At 43.3% G+C, this 21,908-nt stretch overlaps 1 protein-coding gene across 4 annotated transcripts in view; it reads left to right on the plus strand.

Annotated features, from left to right (window-relative positions):
* The window catches only part of PER2 (period circadian regulator 2), a 119,902-nt gene that overhangs the window by 82,949 nt on the left and 15,045 nt on the right, over positions 1-21,908 (plus strand). For 3 of the 4 annotated variants that reach the window (XM_077488326.1, XM_077488330.1, XM_077488328.1), the window contains 8 exons: positions 7,452-7,599; positions 9,616-9,725; positions 10,072-10,344; positions 10,685-10,894; positions 12,513-13,375; positions 13,477-13,645; positions 13,748-13,937; positions 20,191-20,335. In XM_077488326.1, coding sequence (XP_077344452.1) covers positions 7,452-7,599; positions 9,616-9,725; positions 10,072-10,344; positions 10,685-10,894; positions 12,513-13,375; positions 13,477-13,645; positions 13,748-13,937; positions 20,191-20,335 — 2,108 coding nt within the window. The remainder of the gene's footprint in view (positions 1-7,451; positions 7,600-9,615; positions 9,726-10,071; positions 10,345-10,684; positions 10,895-12,512; positions 13,376-13,476; positions 13,646-13,747; positions 13,938-20,190; positions 20,336-21,908) is intronic. The other variant, XM_077488329.1, reaches the window with a different exon arrangement.

The raw sequence follows: 21,908 nt of genomic DNA on the forward strand, positions 1-21,908 counted from the left end.
GCAGACAACCAAATTAACCTGTCTAACAGTATGCGTTAAAAACAGGGGTTTAGTCCGTAATCTGTATCATGCAACTGTATCAAGTACATAAACGGGTGAAAGATTTATTTGAAAAATTGTGGTATAGGGAAGTTGGAAAAGGGCATCCTTTTTTAACCGGTTCCCGACCAGCGCACGACGATGTACGTCGACAGAATGGCATGGGCAGGCATATTGGCATACATGTACGTCCAATCTTCAATGCCGCCCTGCCATCGGGAGCGCGCCGCCGGCGGCGCGCTCCCGCGCTGGTCGGGACCCCCGTGAGTCTGGTCGCAGGACCCGCGATCATCTCACGGGACGGCTGAATGGAGGAAATGCCGTGTAAACAGCATTTCTCCATTCTGCCTAGCAACTAGTGACGCTGATCTCTGCTCCATGAGATCAGTGTTCACTAAATGAAAGCCCAACCCCCCCCACAGTTAGTAACACACCCCTAGGAACACTTAACCCCTACACTGCCACCCACTGGTTAACCCCTTCACTGCCAGTGTCATTTACACAGGATTTACTGCATTTATATAGCAGTGATTACTGTATAAATGACCCCAAAAATGTGTCAAAAATGTCCGATGGGTCCCCCACAATGTCGCAGTCACAATAAAAATCGCTGATCGCCGCCATTACTAGTAAAAAAAATAATAAAAAATTATTAATAAAAATGCTATAAAACTATCCCTATTTTGTAAACGCTATAACTTTTGCGCAAACCAATCAATAATCGCTTCTTGCGATTTTTTTTTTGTTTTTTACCAAAAATATGTAGAAGAATACGTATTGGCCTAAACTGAGGGAAAAAAATTTTTTTTATATATTTTTGGGGGATATTTATTATAACAAAAAGTAAAAAATAATGCGTTTTTTCAAAATTGTCGCTCTATTTTTGTTTATAGCGCAAAAAATAAAAACCGCAATGGTGATCAAATACCACCAAAAGAAAGCTCTATTTGTGGGAAAAAAAGGACGTCAATTTTGTTTGGGAGCCACATCGCACGACCGCGCAATTGTCAGTTAAAGCGACGCAGTGCCGAATCGCAAAAAGTGGTCTGGTCTTTGACCAGCAAAATGGTCCGGTCTGAAAGTGGTTAAGTGTGCGGGTCAATGTAATATATAGTAAGTAGTCCTATGTTAAAAAGGTTTAAATAAATTTGTCTCGTATTCCAGATGTTCAGATAGCCAGAATGCTTTTAAATGAAAATGCCCAAAAAAAATAAAAAAATCTTTGAAAGGTGATATACTACAACTTTTTTTTTCTTTTTGGTATAATTATGTGTTTATTAATGATACCTTCATGTTTTAGAAGGGTCCCATAGAGTTCATAAGACCGATTTATTTTTATTTTATTTATTTTTTTGTGTTTTTTACTCATAGCAGTTATCGCATTTCGCATGGAAATAATGCACCAAAACTGTATTTGGCATGTGATCTAATGTACTGATCTGGCCCCTCATGTAAGGCAGTGGTCAATGGGTAGAAATATGATAGCTAAAAGAGGGTTTTCATCCACTGAGGGACACGGCTATAACAAAGGTTATACTACTGCTTGCAGAAGAAATGGACATTAGGTAAAAAATCAAAAAATGAAGGTCCAGCCTTCTTGAGTCTAAAACCCCTCACACCTGTTCAGTATCGCTTAATGTCTTTAAGAGAATGGATGTCATGTTCCATTTCAGTTATATTTTTTTGGGAGAATTTGAATATTTTGTACCCTTTTTTTTAACAGGTACTGGTAGATTTAAATTTTAGATATTGGATATCTTGTAAGTGTCACCAATTAGCCTACAAGCACATATTTTCTTAGGCTTAATGTACAAGGGGACGTTTTTGCAACCTCTCCTGAACGATTTAACTTGACAGATAGTAACCCACATTTAAAACGTCCGCTTTGGCGCGTTTACCTGCCACGCTTAGCCGTGTTTTTTTTTTTTTCTGCCACGTTTAGAGCCGTTTGGCGCTTGAAACGCCTCTAAACTCAGCACCTGAACTCATTTTTTTGCTTTCCAAAAAAGGCCTCTAAACTCAACTGCCTAAAAATATTAAACGAACCCGTGTACATGTACACATAACATAACATTGGATAAGTTCAGGGGCAGCTGAAAAAAAGCATCCAACTGCCTCTGAGCATCCGTTTACCAGCAGCAGTGTACATGAGGCCTAAATTCATATACCGTATATACTCGAGTATAGGCCGACCCGAATATAAGCCGAGGCCCCCAATTTACCCCCAAAAAAACTGGCAAACTTATTGACTCGTGTATAAGCCGAGGGTGAGACATGCCTGTCCATCCCTGTGTGTGTGTCCGTCCATCCCTGTGTGTCCGTCCATCCCTGTGTGTCCGTCCATCCATCCCTGTGTGTGTGTGTGTCCATCCATCCATCCATCCCTGTGTGTGTGTGTCTCCATCCATCCATCCATCCATCCCTGTGTGTGTGTGTCTCCATCCATCCATCCATCCATCCCTGTGTGTGTGTGTCTCCATCCATCCATCCATCCCTGTGTGTGTGTGTATCCATCCATCCCTGTGTGTGTGTGTGTCTCCATCCATCCATCCATCCGTGTGTGTGTGTCTCCATCCGTGTGTGTGTGTGTGTGTGTGTGTGTGTGTGTGTGTGTGTGTGTGTGTCCAGCCTACCTGTGTCCCGAGCCTTTGTCCCGAGCCTCCGTCCCGTGTCGTGCCTTGTCTTCGTCCCGTCCCGTCCTGTCCCGTGCCGTGCCTTGCCTTGCCTCCGTCCCGTGCCCTCTTCGTCGGCGGCCATTGTAAAATTCAAAAGCCGCGCCTCCTCCTTCGCCTGTGATAGGCGGAACACTGAATTTCCCAGCAGCCTGTGTTCCGCCTATCACGGACGTCGTATCATCCTCGTCCGTAGTACGAGGATGAGACGACGCCCGTGATAGGCGGAACACAGGCTGCTGGGAAATTCAGTGTTCCGCCTATCACAGGCGAAGGCGGAGCCGGAGGCGCGGCTTTTGAATCATAGAATGGCCGCTGTCTGTCTGCTCGACACGCTGATCGAGCGGGCAGACAGCGATGACTCGAGTATAAGCCGAGGGGGGCACTTTCAGCCTCAAAAAAGAGGCTGAAAATCTCGGCTTATACTCGAGTATATACGGTACTGTTGTTCTTCCTGTGATTGCCCTACAGTCAGAACTGTTCCAGTTAGCATAGAATGCCGCCATTTAGGTCAGGACAGTTTACCCTAAGGATTCCTTGCAGATTATCTGGATCAGAGCTCTAACAGTTCCTCATCTCTGAAAGGGGGGTGGGGGGGGGGGTTGGGTGTCCCTTTCCTCAAAACAGCTCTCACACACTGTATACGAGAGCTGTAACTGCAGCTCTCAGCCCCCTCCTCTATGCTCCTGACAGATGATTTTATCTAAATTCAGAAGGGATGTAAAAGAAGACCGCAGATAAAACAAATCCTCCCACATATGTTTTACTTGTTTATCTCTGTGTTTCACCTGAGGCCAGTAGCTTCACTGAGTATGAGGGTTTACAACCAATTTAAAGGAGGGGACCTCAAGCTGATTTTCAATCAGTAGTTTCACCAAAACCAAGTCAGCCTGTATTCTTACTAATAGAGGCTGTGCATTCTGTGATTACTGGCTTCTAAACACTTCTGTTTTTGTCACAAAATGGTCTACTTCTCCAGGAGTTGCGCCTGTGTATTGCCCTTGTAAAAGAATTGACCATTCATGTAGAAGATGTTCCAGCCTTTAAAGCTTTTTTCAGTTTTTTTTTTTTTTTTTTTTTTTTTTTTACAAAAACTGTAGCTGCTGATTTTTTTTTTTTTTTTTCTGGTACTGGATTTTTTGTTCCTGGTACCGGGATGTTAACTGTGGGCAGCTTGCAGCTTCACAGCTGGCTGCCCACTGCGCATGTGTGAGCCTCACTGCGCTTCAGCTTTCTGGGACCTGTGACATGTTCAGGAAGGTTGCAGGCAGGCCATGAGTTGATTAGGTGATCTGAGTGGAAGTGGGAGCTGGTACCTGTCATATCTAGGTACCTGCTCTCCCCAACCCCAAAAGTTTCCAAATATGGCAGAGGTAGAGGGGAGGAGGATAAAGTGAATGGAACTTCCCCTTTTGGTTGAAGTTCCACATTTAAGATCTTACTGACAATCTTTGAAGCAATTTCCCACACTTTGGCTGACAAGTCTAAACAATTAAGCAGGGAGTGCCTGCTGGTGCTGAAACTTATTGATTTGCATTGACTGTCATGCTGAACTTTGTGTGTGACCCTGGCACTGGATGGTAACTGAGTTATGTCTATGGTAACCTTTTCCTCTGCTTAAATCAGCAGGGTGCTTTTCCTTAAATGCTGCCTGGCAGAGCAATAATATAATGCCTTACTGTGCCTGCCCTTTGTGGGGGGGATCATCTTTTATACCAGTGGTCATCAACCCTGTCCTCAGGGCCCACTAACAGGCCAGGTTTGCAAGATAACTGACATACATCACAGGTGATATAATTTTATAGTCTGCATCTCCCCAAGGTAATACATAAAATCTAGCCTGTTAGTGGGCCCTAAGGAAAGGGTTGATGACCACTGTTTTATACTCTTCGCTGCATGAAATTCTTGCAGTGGTGAGGGGGCTCTCTCCAAGTCTGGTTCCAGTTCCTGGATGAACCATTCTTTCAGAATTTCTAGTCTTATTGCCTCCCTTCATTGTAGAGACTTCTACGTATCAATGAACATGCAGGATGTGTATTTACACATTCCCATCTTTCCAAGTCTGTTGCAAAGTGAAGAATTTGCTAAAATCACTGTCCATTTGTGACTTTTCCCAAAGGTCTTGCCTTGGCTCTGAAAGTATTCACAAAGGTCCTTGCCTTAATCTCAGACATTCCAGTCATCCGATACCTGGACAAATTCCTGCTGTGTGAGCAGATCTTTCTGTCCTTAGTCTCAAATCTATCAATCACAATTCAGACCTTGGAGGATTTTGGATTGATCCTGAACTTTGAGAAATCATCTATGATTCTGTCACATTGTTAGCAGTACTTGGTCCTTTTCCTGATACCTTTTTAGGCAAAAATCTTTCTGCTACAGGGAAAGCTATCAAAACTGCAGAATCAGGTTTTGCATCTTCAATCCCAACATTTGTCTTCCTTTGTGGAGCTGTACAATTCCACCACAGATATTTGCAATGGTAAATTCTCATGGCTGGTACAAATGTATTCTTTCTGTGGGCAAGATAATCCAGTGACACTTTTTTAGGACGTTTATGTCAGTGGCTTCTGTCCCCAACGCACTTTGCAATGAAAGGTTTCATGACAGACATTATTTTTGGTTGTGGCCAAGTTCTGTTGGTCTGTTTAGGGTTGTTAATCTCAGGAAGAACTGAAGCTTTCAATTAACATCTTAAAGTTGAGATTTTTTTTCCTATGTTTCACTGGTCCCCCTCTTTTATAAATGATCATCTGGCCCAAATTCAATCGGGTAATGGCACAGTTTTGGCTTACAGAAGACATCAAGGGGCAGCAGGAATATTGAGGCAGTGATGATGTAGATTCTATCCTGTCCTAGGTGGCATTTCATGTTCCATTAATCTGCAGGGTGCACATTACTAGTTGGAGACCTTGCAGATAGATTTTCTGGGAACACAATGGCTGGACATGAAAGCATGATCTTTCATTTGGAGGTGTTTCGGGATATATACGTTTGCGCTTGGTGAATGTTGTAGACTGTAGTTCTATTTGCTATGAAATTCTATTTCTCAGGATCCATTGAAGGGACACTGCTTGTTCCCTTCTTTTTCTCTTTGAGCTACTTGCTACAACCGTGGTTTGAGGTGGTTGTGTGTGTTTATAGCCTTAAGGGGGCTTGCCTAGTGTCTCTGTCCTGTAGGTGGCAGCATAATCCTAGACTGCTTATTGTAATCAAACTGTGTCCTTCAATGTACTCCTAGACAAAGAATTTCATGGCGAGTGCAAAAATCCTAGTCATGAAAACTTGCTGATATTCTACAGGTGTACAGAATATGAATTAGCACTAGTGAATTAGGCTAACAATATCTAACTCTACCTATTCATTACACAGTCTGGGTCAAGGGTTTGTTCTTGGAACTAGGATGCCCCAACTGCAGATAATGGTAATCTATTATCTTTTGCACCCAAACTTTAAAAAAAAAAGCTTATTCACCAGAAGCTATCATTTTAATGGCTGATGACTTCTTTGCACTTTTATTTACTTCCTGCATAAAAGATTATGGCTCTCTGGCCTAAGTTACAGAGGAGCTGCAGCTTTCAAGATTTACTACCCTAACAATAAAGATCCGGTGGAGTTTTGGTTCCTTAACCACTGTGTTGCCTTTTAGCTGTTTCTATTGTTCATCTGTATTTAACCACTTACTGGGCACTTATACCCTCTTCCTGCCCAGGCTAATTTTCTGTTTGCAGTGCTCACACTTGGAATCACAGTTGCGCGGTCATGTAACACCATACCCATATGGCATGTTTATAATTTTTTTTTCCACATAGAGCTTTTGTTTTGTTAGTATTTGATCACCACTGGGGTTTTTTTTTTTTTTTTTTTTTTTTTTTTTTTTTTTTACTAAACCAACAAAACAAGGCCGAAAATGTAAAAAAAAAAAATGTATTCATAATTTGTGCACTGATGGAGCGGTACTGATGAGCGCTGATGACACTGATTTGCAGTACATTCAGGCGCTAATGTGACCGATGTCCCTCTAATCGAAGCCAGGGTTCCTTTATTTTTCCTTCACGCTGTAGCATGAAGGGAGATAAAAAAAACCTGATAACCAGCATCTGTTTATTTCCATGATCAGCTGTTTTGCTAACAGCTGATAACGTGGTTAAAGGCCTACTGTGATTGACCCTTTACCCGATCTATGATCATCCAAGTCTCACGCCCCAGGGAGGTGCGTGAGAATGGGAGGACGTATATGGACACCCTCCTGGCAAATTTAAGCCTGCGCTGTAGCCATTTTTCCGCTATAGCATGGACGGCAAGTGGTTAAAGAAAAACTGCTAAACTTGCTTGCTATGGTCAACACATCCACTTGTTTTGAATTCTGTCTTTTTTGTAACTCTGGTGTAGTAGGCAGTGTCTATTGTGCACAGTAGCCACATTTTCTAATTTTGATGTTCTACCAAAATAAAAGTACATAAACTGTATCGGTGGATAACGCTGCCTTTTTTGTTTGTATATAGTACAATAGCAATTCAGTGTCTTGTAAAGTCAGTTATATCTAAAGTATGATTTTGTTGGGAAAAATGGCCATGTCAGATTTGTAACTAGTGTACATGAAGTGTTTTTCTTCAATGTGTTAGTGTTTCTAGGAAGACCTGATAGGAATATCAGAAGCTGTTAATGTAATTGCTACTGATAATGTTGTGGCTACAAAGATTAATATACTGCCTACAATTAACTGCAGCATCTCACTAACAGGTGTCACAGATAAAGTTAACAGGTGCAGTAAAGATGTCAATAGCGAGGGCTCAGGAATGGCTGCCTGCCCTCTACAGAGTGACCCGCTACCAACAAAACAGCCTCCGTACTCTTACCAGCAAATCAACTGCTTGGACAGTGTCATTAGGTGAGACTTAATCTGGAGCTTGAACAGCTTGGCAAGTTATTTTTATCACAGATATTAAGCATCTCCTTAAAGAGAACTCTCAAAAAGCAGTCAAGAATGTTTATATTTATTATTATATTTTCTACCAGTGCATACATATACAATGTAATTTTAGTCCAGTACAGTATACTTTTTTATTGTTTATTGCATTGAACAAACCCAGACCTGGTCATTTAAAACCGATGTTTCAATTAGAGGTGGAGACTGGAATACTGAAACACCCATTGACTTTTGACATCAGTTGGGCCCCCTACGGCTCTAATTTTTGTTTCCCTCCCACTCAAAGTTCTCAGTCCTCTTGGAGCAGGATGTACAAAGTTCATACAGAGTACTTTGTGTTTCACTCTGGCTTTGCACCATTTCACCAACTTCATAACATTATACCATACATGTGAAAGTATTCACATTTGTATATCCTTTGAGTTGCATGAGTTGTGCAGTGAAAATAGCCATGGTTTAGTAGACCTTCACATATAAGTGCAAAGATCTTACAAGTGTTTCCTAGGACATAATTCTGTATAGACAGTCTAATTTTACAGAAGCATACATTTTTATTTTTTCCATATATGGGCTGAAAAAAAAAATCATTCCTACAAATGATAAGTGCTTGAAAATGAACCTTAAAACTTAGTTTGTATTTTTTTTTTTTTTTTGTACGGCTTGTGTGAGTGCAAATATGTCAAAATAACATTGTTCCCCAATGTGTTTCATAGTTTCATAGTTAGTTAGGTTGAATAAAGACACCAGTCCATCCAGTTCAACCTGAGTGAGTGTCTACAATTGTCCCTATCCCTGTACATTGCACACTCATGTCAGTCCCTACCATCAATGAGCCCACGATCCAAGGTCCCCATTCATATACTAGGACCAATTTTTGACAGAAGCCAATTAACCTACCTGCATGTCTTTGGAGTGGTGGGAGGAAACCGGATTACCCGGAGGAAACCCACGCAGGCACAGGGAGAACATGCAAACTCCAGGCAGGTAGTGTCGTGGTTGGGATTTGAACCAGCGACCCTTTTTACTGCTAGGTGAGAGTGCTACCCACTACACCACTGTGCTTCTAACACTAAAGCAGCTCCAATTGCCTACACCTATTTCTACACCAGCAGACTTAAACCATATAATCCTTAATGGATAAGTTCATCTTCAAAAAAAATAAATGCACAATTTTTGCATGTAAAAAAATGTACATTTATTATATTTTTTCCTAGGAGCCTGCAGAGCATTGCACCCGTGATCGGCAGATCGCAGGTGCAATATCAAGGTCCTGCAGACTCGCAGCATAGCTGTCTGCTTGGTGTGGGCAGACAGTTGCCTGAGAGCAGGGAGATCAATGGACTGCAAGGGCACTTACCAGTGCCCTCATAGTTCATTGAAAACTACAAGCAGTCCGCTTAAATGGCTGGTGGTACTTGAAGGCATTCATTCACAGGAAACTGTACCGCTGCGCTATTTTCAAATTATGACAGTGGATGTGAGGGGAAGATCCTCCACCATTGTCACAGGGAAGGGGGTCGGAGGGGAGAAGAAGCAGCAGATGCTAAAAATCCTAAAAATGGATGGAACCTGTAATAAGTTCTAAAGTGAACTTCTTTAAAATAAGTCTTAAACACAATCCACAGAGGACCCTGAGCTAAAAACACAGCTGTTGATTTAGGGCTTGTAGTTTGATGGTTACATGAAGTCTGATGTGTTTGTGTAGAAATAGGTTTAGGCAGTGGGGTATGTTGGTGTGGGAACACATCGGGGAACAGCGTAATCTTGATATGCTTTTTTTTTAAAAAGGGAAGGTTAGTGCATAACCTAAACATTAATTCATTTTAAGTATATAATGAATATATAAAATGTATGTGTTGAGACAAACCATTTTGACCAATGAACGATCAGGGTTCTGTTCAAGTCAGATATAGGAGGAACTTTGTAATGTGTATTTATTTATTTTTTTCATTTTTTTTTTACTCCCTTGGTTCTTAGATACCTAGAAAGCTGCAGTGTGCTATCTTCTGAAAAAAGTAAATTTGTCTCACCTGGCAGCATAGCATCCTTTGCTTCTAACGATCAATTTCAAAAGCAAGACCAAAGAGGTAAGCTGGAAGACGAACAGGTACCTCGACCTCAGCGTTTAGAAGTTTTATGTTGCCAGCCCATGTTATCTCTGTGGCATAATAGAAATGGCTTGGCATAATGTTCCAGTTTGTCTAATGTCGATATTGAGGGCAATGTGTGGTTTCAGCGGATTTTTCCAATGTTGATTTACTGTTGGTTGAATCTTCTCTGTTTCAATCATAAAAACCAAAGCACAATAGATATCAAAGCTGAGGAGTGCATTTAATATTTGTCATTGTTCTGTTCAAATAAAAAGTCAGTTATAGCACAAATATTGTCAGCACCGCCCCTCCCTGCCTGCTCCTAAATCTTCTCATGTTTCAGATTCTACTGCAGGTCCTGTAGTTAACCCCAAAACTGGGGTGGCAAGCAATGCTCGCTGTCTGCAGTCATCGCTCCCTGGACCTGCCACCACTTGCAAGACTGTACCAGGTTCTTTACCACATCCGTCCCTCACTTCCTTGCCGGTTTCTGGTGCTGCCATTACACAACTTTCTATGGGTGCCAAGGCAGAGAGTTTGGCATCCTTAACCAGTCACTGCAGCTACAGCAGCACAATCGTACATGTGGGGGATAAGAAGCTGCATCCAGAGACAGGTACATTCTGTTTATAGACAATCCATATTTATACTGTATATGTGCTTGTCACCATAACTTTTTTTTAGTTTTCTTCTAGTTCATGTTCATGCATTAGTAAAGATGTACAATATGGCATTGTATTTCTAGCTATTTTGGAACTCCCCCAAAAATGTACTTTTAAGTTACCCTCTACAATTCATATAGATCTGGTCCAATAAAAGTGAAGTTGTGGTTGCCTAAATATTTCATAGATTATATTTTGTAGTTATCTACATAAGGATAGCCATATTTGCTCTTTACATTCTTGTTCTGCCTGTTGCTCAGCTAACCCCATATGATTACTTTTTCCTGTTCTTAGAATTAGAGGATGGGCCGTCACATTCTGAGGTTCTGCCACCTGCATCAGCTAGCACAGAGAAAGAGCCATATAAACAGCTTGGACTAACAAAGGAAGTGCTGGTGGCGCACACACAGAAAGAAGAGAATGACTTCCTCAGTGGCTTCATGGATAGCAAGAAGCTGAGTGCCTTCCAGACTAGATGTAATAGTTACATGCATGACCGTCCAGGTGAGTGCTGCCTATGTAAATGTGACCACAAAAAACAACTTTAAACTGAAGGATACATGCATTACCTGCAACCTTTGGGCCGCATACAGATTTACCATGGATCATTAAATAGAACTTACAAACATAGTAAACCGTTAATAACATAAAGATTTTGAGACACACTGTGTAACCTAGAGCAGAGCCCTTTGTTCTCTGTGGTAAGTTTGTTAGAGTTTGAGAAGGGATGTACACACGTTTTTATGAGGGTGGTCAGCTGTTCAACAGAATATGGGGGCTAGGGGGCTGGCATGGGAGAAAGAAAGACATGTACTCTACTCAAACTACTCATTTAATCATTTAATAAATATGTATACTGTTTTACCTGAAAAATATGTAATTTTGTTTACCGTATATACTCGAGTATAGGCCGACCCGAATATAAGCCGAGGTCCCCAATTTACCCCCAAAAAAACTGGCAAACTTATTGACTCGTGTATAAGCCGAGGGTGAGACATGCCTGTCCATCCCTGTGTGTGTGTCCGTCCATCCCTGTGTGTCCGTCCATCCCTGTGTGTCCGTCCATCCCTGTGTGTCCGTCCATCCATCCCTGTGTGTGTGTGTGTCCATCCATCCATCCATCCCTGTGTGTGTGTGTCTCCATCCATCCATCCATCCATCCCTGTGTGTGTGTGTCTCCATCCATCCATCCATCCATCCATCCCTGTGTGTGTGTGTCTCCATCCATCCATCCATACATCCCTGTGTGTGTCTCCATCCATCCGTGTGTGTGTGTGTGTGTGTGTGTGTGTGTGTGTGTGTGTGTGTGTGTGTGTGTCCAGCCTACCTTTGTCCCGAGCCTCCGTCCCGTGCCTTGCCTCCTTGCCTCCGTCCCGTGCCGTGCCTTGCCTTGCATCCGTCCCGTGTCGTGCCTTGCCTTGCCCCCGTCCCGTCCCGTCCCGTGCCGTGCCGTGCCTTGCCTTGCCTCCGTCCCGTGCCCTCTTCGTCGGCGGCCATTGTAAAATTCAAAAGCTGCGCCGCCGCCTTCGCCTGTGATAGGCGGAACACTGAATTTCCCAGCAGCCTGTGTTCCGCCTATCACAGACGTCGTATCATCCTCGTCCGTAGTACGAGGATGATACGATGTCCGTGATAGGCGGAACACAGGCTGCTGGGAAATTCAGTGTTCCGCCTATCACAGGCGAAGGCGGAGCCGGAGGCGCGGCTTTTGAATAGAATGGCCGCTGTCTGTCTGCTCGACACGCTGATCGAGCGGGCAGACAGCGATGACTCGAGTATAAGCCGAGGGGGGCACTTTCAGCCTCAAAAAAGAGGCTGAAAATCTCGGCTTATACTCGAGTATATACGGTAGTTATTTATATATTCAAATACTCCTACTAGACTACACAGCCAGCCATATGCCAACTGGCTCAACCTTGCAGTGCCCCCCCCCCCCCCACACCTCTGCTTCCAGAATATATATATATATAAATTTATTGCCCAATGAATCAGCATAATTACCTCTGTCCAGTGAGCATGACAGTTACTCAAGACCCAGCAGAGCTGAACAATCAAAATGGTTATTGAACAAATTCAAATTGTAGCAATATTTTGTTTTTTTTTGTTTTTTTGTACTCAACAGCCTTGCGATCTCGTGTCCCTCCAGGAAATGATACTGCCGTCCGGAGAAGTGGAAAGGCACGAAAGGCTAAAGTAAAACGCGTGCGACCAGAATCTTGGGACAGCAGCAGCTCTGGTGTCCCTCAAGCTCATCGCCCCCCTCTTCCCGGGCTTAATGCTACAGCTTGGTCCCAGTCTGACACCTCACATGCCAGCTATCATCCCCTACCGTATCCTATGTTGCCTGCTTATTCATTGCCTGTTTTTCCTCCTCCCCAAATCCCAGTGCCAAATGAAACCATTTATTGTGCCCCCTCCACCACTCTCCCTATGCAGCCTTTCTCTGCTCCATTGCTTTCCCCCATGGTTGCTGTTGTCCTGCCTAATTATATATATCCACCTGGAATGGCGCCCAGCGTCTTTCCTGGAACAGAACCTCAACATCCATTCCCTGTGCAACCATCATTATATGCTGTGCAACCAACAATGACTCCTTCAAATGCTAACTTCCCTGTTCCACCGCCTACACTTCCTGTTCCACTGCCTACTTTCCCTGTTCCACCACCAGTATGTCCACCTGCACCGCATGGTTTTCCTGTTCCTCCACCATCCTCAGTTCCTTTGTCTATGCAGAGCTCTTGTCCTGTGCAGCCATTCTCACACCCAGTTCCTCCAAACGAACCAAAGATGAGGGAAGGCTTCTCCTGCTCCTCCACTCCAAGAGATCCTCAATCTCCTCCTCTGTTCCAGTCTCGGTGCAGCTCACCCCTACAACTAAACTTGTTGCAGCTGGAAGAGTCCCAGAAGACTGACCGGTCAGAGGGAGGCACGGGTGGTGCTGTAAACTGTACATTCATGCCACAGACCCATGAAGATCCTGCACTGGTACCTAATCATTTTATTTTGTCATTACCTGTTATAACAGATGTGTAATACAAAAGCTGTATAATCTGTATCTCACTTATCAAATCCTTCCATGTATCCAGCAAGCAAGATCTCCTGCGGATGCTCACAACAGTGATGCATTGTCCACCGGCAGTGACTTGATGGATATATTGTTGCAGGAAGATGCTTTGTCTGCAATTTGTTCTGCCTCCTCTGCGGCATCAGAGTGTCTCACTTCTAATGGAAATGGTACATCTGGGAGTCAAACAGGTGGGTTGATCACTACAGCAGGGTTACAGTTCTGCTTTTGTTGCAGCTCTTTTGGCATGCTTGTATATTTCCTTTGTGATAAATAACCTGTGTTTGTTACAGGGAGCAGTCAGACAAGCCGCAGCAGCAAGTACTTTGGCAGTGTGGATTCCTCAGAGAACAATCAGAAAGGGAGAGGGTTGACACCATCAACTGGGAAGTCTGTTATGAAGTATGTCCTGCAAGACCCCATGTGGCTGCTAATGGCAAATGCAGATGAGAATGTCATGATGACTTACCAAATACCACAACGGTGAGTGTATGCAGATCTTGTGCAGTATTAATATTAAAATGAAGTTTGCCAAAATTCAGTATTTAGACATTTGATGCAGTCGCTGTATAGTTTCTTGTAGTTCCAATTTGACTCCTGCAGTAACATCTCCACACTTGCTTATTTGCTCCTCTGTCCTTTCAGAGCTAAAAAAATTCTCCTTCACCTTCTACATTCTCTGTAACGAGAGGAGATCCCTCTGCCAGGGCTCTGTCGGGTGCCTGTGAGAAAGCTATAGCATAAGTGGAACATTTATCCTGTTGGTTTCTGGTCAAGATACAAATACCAATGTTAAGTGCACTGACCAGTTGCATGATTTAAACCAGGTCCTAAAAATGAAAAGAAGAGTAAGACTCACTAATGGAACACAAGTTGACTGTTAACTCCTGTAGGGTCTCCTGTTTATTATTCCTTTTGTAATTGTGCTGCATAAATAACAAATTTGTAGTCATGTATTCATTTTTGTGCACCCCAGTGTATTTTCTGACTGAAGAGAAGAGCCTAAATGAGTAGGCATTGAATGACCATTGCTGTCATTCAGGCTTATATGCTTCACTTTTTATCTTCATGTAGTTTTGATTACTGTAAAAAGAGACCCGAAGGTCAAACGCTGCTCTACAAATGAATGTAATAAACTAGAAGTGAATCAAGTGGAAAAAGCTGCCAGCACCAAAAGTCTAAAATACAAATCTCAAATCTGTGAAAATAAAATGTGGGTGCAGTGCTAGTGCAAATTATGTTCCAAATAATATATAAAAAGGAAAGGAAATGTCAAAATTCTGAAATGGTGAAAAAACTGCCTGAAAATAAACTAAAGCAGAGTTCCAACTAAAAAAATTGGAATAACTACAAACAAATGAAAAACCATAAACAATACAATCACCAATATTGTGCTAAGAGGCATTTAAAGATAAGTTTTTATTACTACCCTGAGAAAAGACAGATTTTCTCTACCTCATAGACCTTCAGTTTATATTTGTTATTCTAGAAAACTGCTATACTGTACTGACTTATTTTTGGAGGGGAGACATGGTATTTTCTGGGCAGAGGGTGCTGGCCATCATGCGTCTGAATTATCTGTTTCAATCTGAAGGTGAAAAAATTCTTTAGTTTCCTCATACATTCTCACACATACACACTCGCGCACGCACACACTCTCATTCTGTAGACTGTAGAGAATAGTGGCAATGCAAAAGTGCACATTTTCTAGGGTCCTCAGCAGAGGTAAATTGTAAGTAAAACATAGTATGTCATCTGTAGGTGGGCAACAGAACAGCACAAAAGAGAGCTCTGGTAGTGCTGTAATTAGAAAAAAGCTGAGTTAGACTTACCGATTAACTCCTTTTCTGAGAGTCTTCCAGGACAGCCCATAAGACCTAGGGCTCCTCCTACCAGGACAGGAAACACTTTTCCCCCACCAGATAAAAGGGCGGTCCTCCAAGCCCCATGTCAGTCTTCTCAAGAACCATAGGACGTCCTTGCAAAACATATGCATAATACACATAACTTCCGACAAAGCCGGGTGGGAACCCGGCTGTCCTGGAAGACTCTCAGAAAAGGAGTTACCGGTAAGTCTAACTCAGCTTTTCTCCAAGCGTCTTCCAGGACAGTCCATGAGACGATGAGCCAGAACTTACCAGTCTTAGGGAGAGACAACTGCCTGAAGGACCTTACAACCAAACGCCTGTTCCTGAGCAGATAAGAGATCCAGGCGATAATGTTTAATGAAGGTTGAATAACTGGACCATGTGGCAGCTCTGCAAATTTGTTCCAGTGAAGCACCAGCCCTCTCAGTCCAAGATGTAGACAAGGCTGTAGTTGAGTGCGCAGTAACAAAAGTCGGAGGAACTGCCCTAATTTTGTAAGTTTCAGAGATAGCTTGCTTTATCCACCTAGCTAATGTGGCTTTAGATGCACTATTTCCCCTGTGTGTTCCTGAAAAGAGGACAAACAAGGCATCCGTTTTTCTAAGGGTGACTTCAAGATAGACGAGGCGGATCCTTCTCACGTCTAAAAAAACGAAACTAACTTTCTTGGCCGCCCTGTGGCGAACTACAAAAGGTTGGCAGTACAATGTCCTGGGATCGGTGGAATGTACTGGTCACCTTGGGCAAAAAACCTGGATCAGTTCTCAAAACCACTCGATCCTCAAAAATCGTGAGGAAAGGCTCCCTTACTGATGGGGCCTGCAACTCACTTGCCCTATGAGCTGAGGTAATAGCTATAAGAAAAACAGTTTTTAATGTAAGTAACTTTACTGAAATATCCTCAAGAGGCTCAAAAGGAAATTCAACCAGAGTTTGGAGTACCAGAAACAGGTCCCAAGTTGGGAAACTTCTCACCACTATAGGTCTGGCCCTAGAAATTGTTTTGAAAAATCCGGCTATAGTAGGATTTTTCAGGAGAGGAAACTGAAGGAAAACACTGATAAGCTGCCGCCTGTACCTTTTTAAGGTACGAACAAAAAGACCTTTGTCGACACCCTCTTGAAAAAATTCCAAAATTGCAGGAATATCACAAGTTACTTTTTCAGATAACCATTAGTTAAACCGTTTCCAAACCTTGGAATATATGGCTCTAGTGACTGGGGGGGGGGGGGGGGGGTGACACTGGACCCTGCAACAGTAAGTCTTCTCTCTTTGGAAGACTCAGCAGAGGCTCTGAGATTAGAGTCTGTAGCAGGGAGAACCATTGCCTCTTTGGACAGAATGGGGCGATTTAGAATAAGATCTGTTTCTTCTAGAGGAAACTTCCGGAGGACCTCTGGAATAAGTCTGATTGGCAGGCGTAACGGAGGCGAATGGCGATGGATGCGCCAGAGCATCGATCCCCAATGCTTGATCTGCTGGGTTCATGGAAAAGAACCTCTCTGTCTTGCGGTTGTTTTGATTTGCGAACAGATCCACTTCGGGATATCCCCATCTGCTGGTGAGATCCGCAAAGACTTCAGGGTGAAGGGACCAGTTGTCCCGATCTACCTGGTAGCAGCTGAGATAATCTTCCAGACGATTTTGTGTCCCCTTCAGGTGTACAGCTGAAATGGAAGCTAGATTCCATTCTGCTCATGATAAAATCTCCTGGGCAATTGATTAAAGTATCAGGCTCCTCGTGCCTCCCCGTTTTGAGGTACGCAACTGTCACAATATTGTCTGAAAGGATTTGGAGATTGTGTCCTTTGATCTCCGTCTGAAATGCCTGCAAGGCTCTCTTTGGTTGGATGAAGCCCTTACTTCCCTCGAGGACCACTCTCCTTATGCCACTGCATTGCTGAGGTGGGCCCCCCATCCCCAGGAACTCGCATCTGTAGTGATTCTTCAGGATATTGGAATGGACCATGGGAGACCTTTCGTTAGGTGCAGGCTTGTCCTCCACCACCACAAGCTTCTCTTTACCCTGGCAGGTAGCCAGACCCTTGACTCCAGGGACCTGGTGTCTCCGTCCCAGTTTCTTAATAGAAACAGTTGTAATGGACGTTGATGAAATCTTGCCCGTGGTACTGTGGGAAAGCATGAGGTCATCAGACCCACTGCCCTTAAAACCTGTCTTGGCAAGACCAACTGGTTTGTCTGCAAAGCTGACAGTTTGGATCATTTTTGTAATCTTCTCCTAAGGAAGAAAGACTTTTTGGTCTACTGAGCAAAAGTCGTAACTCAGATATATCACTTTCTGGGCCGACTTCTCTACGTTTATCAACCAGCCTAGGGACTGTAGGAAGTCTTGTATAGCCTGGAGATCGGCTAACAACTTCTGGTATGACTCTGCCACCACAAGGAGGTTGTCCAGGTAAGGGATAATAGTTATCGCCCTTAAAGTGGTGGTCCACACAAAAAAAAAAAGATAAAAATTCCTAAAAAAATAAAACATTTGGAATTTTTTTTTTTTAACTCTCCTCTAAATGCCTGTTGCTAGAGGGTCACTCGCAGTCTGCCTCCTTAAGTGCCTGGGCTGGTGACATCACTTCCCCTCGGCGCAGGAAGTGAAGCCGCAGCCAGGTGCCCACAGTTGCAATGCCGCCGAGCTGAGGGGGGACGAGCGGGGCTTCTTTCCCCCGCATCGCTGGACCCTGGGATAGATAAGTGTCCGATTATTAAGACAGCAGCTGCAGTATTTGTAGCTGCTGACTTTGAATTTTTTTTTTTCTTTAATGGGGACTCCTCTTTATCCTTAGCGGAGCCAGCGCTTCCCCCAACACTTTTGTAAAAATGCGTGGGGCTGAGGACAGACCAAAGGGGAGGGCATGAAATTGAAAGTGCAGAGTCTCTGTTCCCATCTTGACTGCTAATCTCAAGAATCTCTGGAAGGCTGGATGGATAGGCATGTGAAGGTAGGCATCCCTCTAATCCAAAGTGGCCATGAAGCAGTTTGGCTAGAGCAGATTTTTGATTGTGAATACCATCTCCATACTGAAGTGCTTGTATCTGATTGAACGGTTTAGAGACTGGAGGTTCAGGATAAGCCAAAACTTCTCTGACAGCTTTTTGATGGCAAATATATGGGAATAAAACCCCTTGCCCTGATCTGACCGGGGAACAGGGATCAGGACTTTTTGATCTAATAAGTGTCTTCAATTTGGAGACCCAGAGCCCTCGCTTTCTCCCAATCTTGCAGGAAAGGTGACCAGGTCCAGGATGAAGGGACTTGCTGCCCATTGTGGGAGGCCCTCAATCTTCCTACCACTGGGGAACATGAGTCACTAAGGCTTGGCGTGTTGAGGATTAAACAAGACCTCCCTCCCCCCCCTTACCTCTATCTTTGTGCCCTGTCCAATGTTTTTTGGGCCTGTTGTCATTTTCTCTGGGACCCTGCTGCCTTCCTTGGCCACGAAAAAAACTTTCTGGCTGTCTGCTTTTTCTATGGAAATGCCTTTTTTCCTATCTGCTGTGCATTCTAGTGCCTCCTGCAGTCCTGGGCCAAAAAGATGATCACCTGTTAAGGAAAGCCCACATAGGCGCACCTTTTAGGCTGAATCACCTGACCAGGTTTTAAGCCATAGGCTTCTCCTGGCTGAATTCACTAAGGCTGAAGTCCTGGCTGACATTCTTATTGACTCAGCGGAAGAATCAGCCAAAAATCCCACTGGCCGTAAAAGGAGAGGAAAAGACTTCAAAATATGCTCTCTAGAGGTACCTGCTGACAAATGTGTTTTGAATTTGTGTCAGCCATACTTCTAGATTGCTGGCTAAGCATGTGGAGGCCAGAGCAGGTTTAAGATTGCCAACAGCTGAATCCCAGGCTCTGTGGAGAAGGATATCCCCTCTTTTGTCCATCGGGTCCTTAAGTGTGCCCATATTGTCAAACGCTAAGTCCGAGTTTTTTGAAACCTTTGAAAGAGGTCCGTCCAACTTAGGCTTTTTGTTCCACAGCTGCGCAGTGTCCTCATGAAAAGGAAACCTAATTTTAAGGTTACCAGAAAAAGGTTTTCTCTGTATTTTCCCATTCCAGTTTGATAGTATCAGTCAAGGAACTATGTACTGGAAAAACTCTAGACTTATTCTTTTTATGCAAACCCTTATACATAAGATCATGTTTAGATAATTGAACCTCCTCTTTCAATTCAAGCGTAGTATAGATGGTCTTTAATAAGTCATCAACATCTTCTAAAGATAACTTAAACCTTGTGGATTCTCTATCCCTGGGCTCTATATCTGACCCTGATTCTTCTGGAGAATAACGGGTAGCTCTGACTTCAGCTTCTGAGTCTTCGCTCTCCGCTTGCTGAGGAGTGCTACTGACTGGAGCCCTAACCAAAAATGGACCCTCAGCAGGAGTTTGAAGCTTGTTAATTAGAGTTGTAAATGAGCTAAAGGTAAATGCAAGCTCATCTGACAGAAGTCAAGACCTCCTCTCCCCTCCCCTTTCTCAGCCTAGCTATAGCACTGTTATCTGATAGACTGAAATAAGGTGGCTAGCAGGTTAAGCCATATTTACCAAGGGAAATTGTTACAAATCCAATAACCAATTTATATTAACTTTATTAAATTTATGTCGTTCTCTTTGTAATATAGATGCCTCCATATAGGGTGTGTGTGTGTGTGTGTGTGTGTGTGTGTGTGTGTGTGTGTGTATGTGTGTGTATATATATATATATATATATATATATATATGTGTGTGTATATATAATATATATTTTATACTCTCATTTAGTATAGCGAGGTGAGGTTGCCAGTGGCAAGTCAGGCCAGCAGGCTTCCTGTATGTATATGCTAACTTGGTGTGCTTTGTTTTTTTGTGTTAGTGACGTTGATTCAGTCTTGCGAGAGGATAGGAAAAAGCTGAAATCTATGCAGAAACTTCAGCCACGCTTTACAGAAGATCAGTGCAAGGAATTGGGAGAGATCCATCCATGGATGCAGAGGGGAGGACTTCCTTGGGCAGTTGAGGTGACAGTAACTATGATCATTTCAGTCTTCTTCATATGTGTTTAATGGAGACCCCTCATGTTCTCCAGGTTAGCCTGCTATTGTGGATGTATAAATAACCATAATCCCATAAATTTGCCATAGTATTAAACAAATGAATGGCATTTCACACGTGAGTCCCGCCATTTTGTCATTTGCATATCAACGCTTTCAAATCGCTGGCAGATTCGCAGAAAATTCCCACAAATCAAAATGATGAAGTGTGCATGCAGCTTAGAGTAATGAGTGTTGCTAAGCCATTGTCAACCTGCAAGAGACATCTTTGGTATCAAAAGGTATTCTTCTAATATTTTTCAGCCCATTTCTTCCCCTGTTGAGCCCACAACCAAAGAAGATTGTCAGGTACTTGCGATTTAGAGACAGATGTCTTCCCTTGGATAAAGATAAGGTCAAACTACTGTCCCTAACCACAGGTAACTGCTGGGTGTGCAGATACATGCTCACAGCCGCAAACCCTTCCAGCTCCTTTAAGCTTGTCATTAAAGGTGATGTGCAGGATTATAAAAAACAAATATACATATTTACCTCCCTGCTGCAGCATCTGTCCAATGTAAGCTGTCCCCTGCTGGCTCTTAGCCAGAGGACTGAGTGACTGATGATCACCCAGTTCTCAGTCTACACCGACAGTGGCGATTATCAGTCACCAGTTCTCTGCTCTGGAAAGACAGACCAGTTCTCTGCTCTGTCTTTCCAGAGCTTACTGGAGCGCTGGGCAGGAGAGGGGATGGGACAGGAGCCAGTGGCTCACGCTTTCTGTGACGGGAGGCTGAGCCAGCTGCCTGTAAGGCATCTGGGTGGATCCTGAAATTGTCGGGATCCATCCAGAGTATAGAGCGGGTCTGTGACATCAGTCAGCAACGGGCTTTGACTTGATTCTGGCTCACATGAGAGCACTAGTGCACTTCTCTGACCCACATGAGAAGCATGGCATAAAGGGTCTTGGCCATAATTCTCATAAGTTGTACACTCTAATAGCTGCCATCGATTGGAACATCTGGAATCCCGGCTGCAGGCATACTTACCACAGCATGGCCTTTTATAAGATACGAATGAGGCCTCAGAGCAGTGTTTCTCAATTCCAGTCCTCAAGGCTCACCAACAGGTCATGTTTTCAGGCTTACCATTATTTTGCACAGGTAATTTGATCAGTTTCACTGACTTAGTAATTACCACAGCCTTTCCATCTGAGGGAAATCCTGAAAACATGACCTGTTGGTGCGCCTTGAGGACTGGAATTGAGAAACCCTGCCTTGAAATGTACTTTTTGATTACGACCAGTTTACTATTAGCAACAACAATTATCTTAATTTATTGACTGCATACATTGTAAACAAAGTAGAATACGGTCTGTAATATGCCCTGGCCTCACAATTCATTTCATTTCAGTTTTACTTTAACATTTTACAGAGCTTGAGCTGTGTTTAGGCACAACTGTGTAAACTACATACGTTGTAATATTTTTTTGTTGTTGAAATAACATGCAGTGCCTAAGAGAATATTCTATTTGCACCCAACTATAATAATGATCTGAGCA

This window comes from Lithobates pipiens, unplaced genomic scaffold (assembly GCF_037356315.1).
Source record: "Lithobates pipiens isolate NorthernLeopardFrog02 unplaced genomic scaffold, aLitPip1_a1.2 Scaffold_18, whole genome shotgun sequence".
Lineage (NCBI taxonomy): Eukaryota > Metazoa > Chordata > Amphibia > Anura > Ranidae > Lithobates > Lithobates pipiens.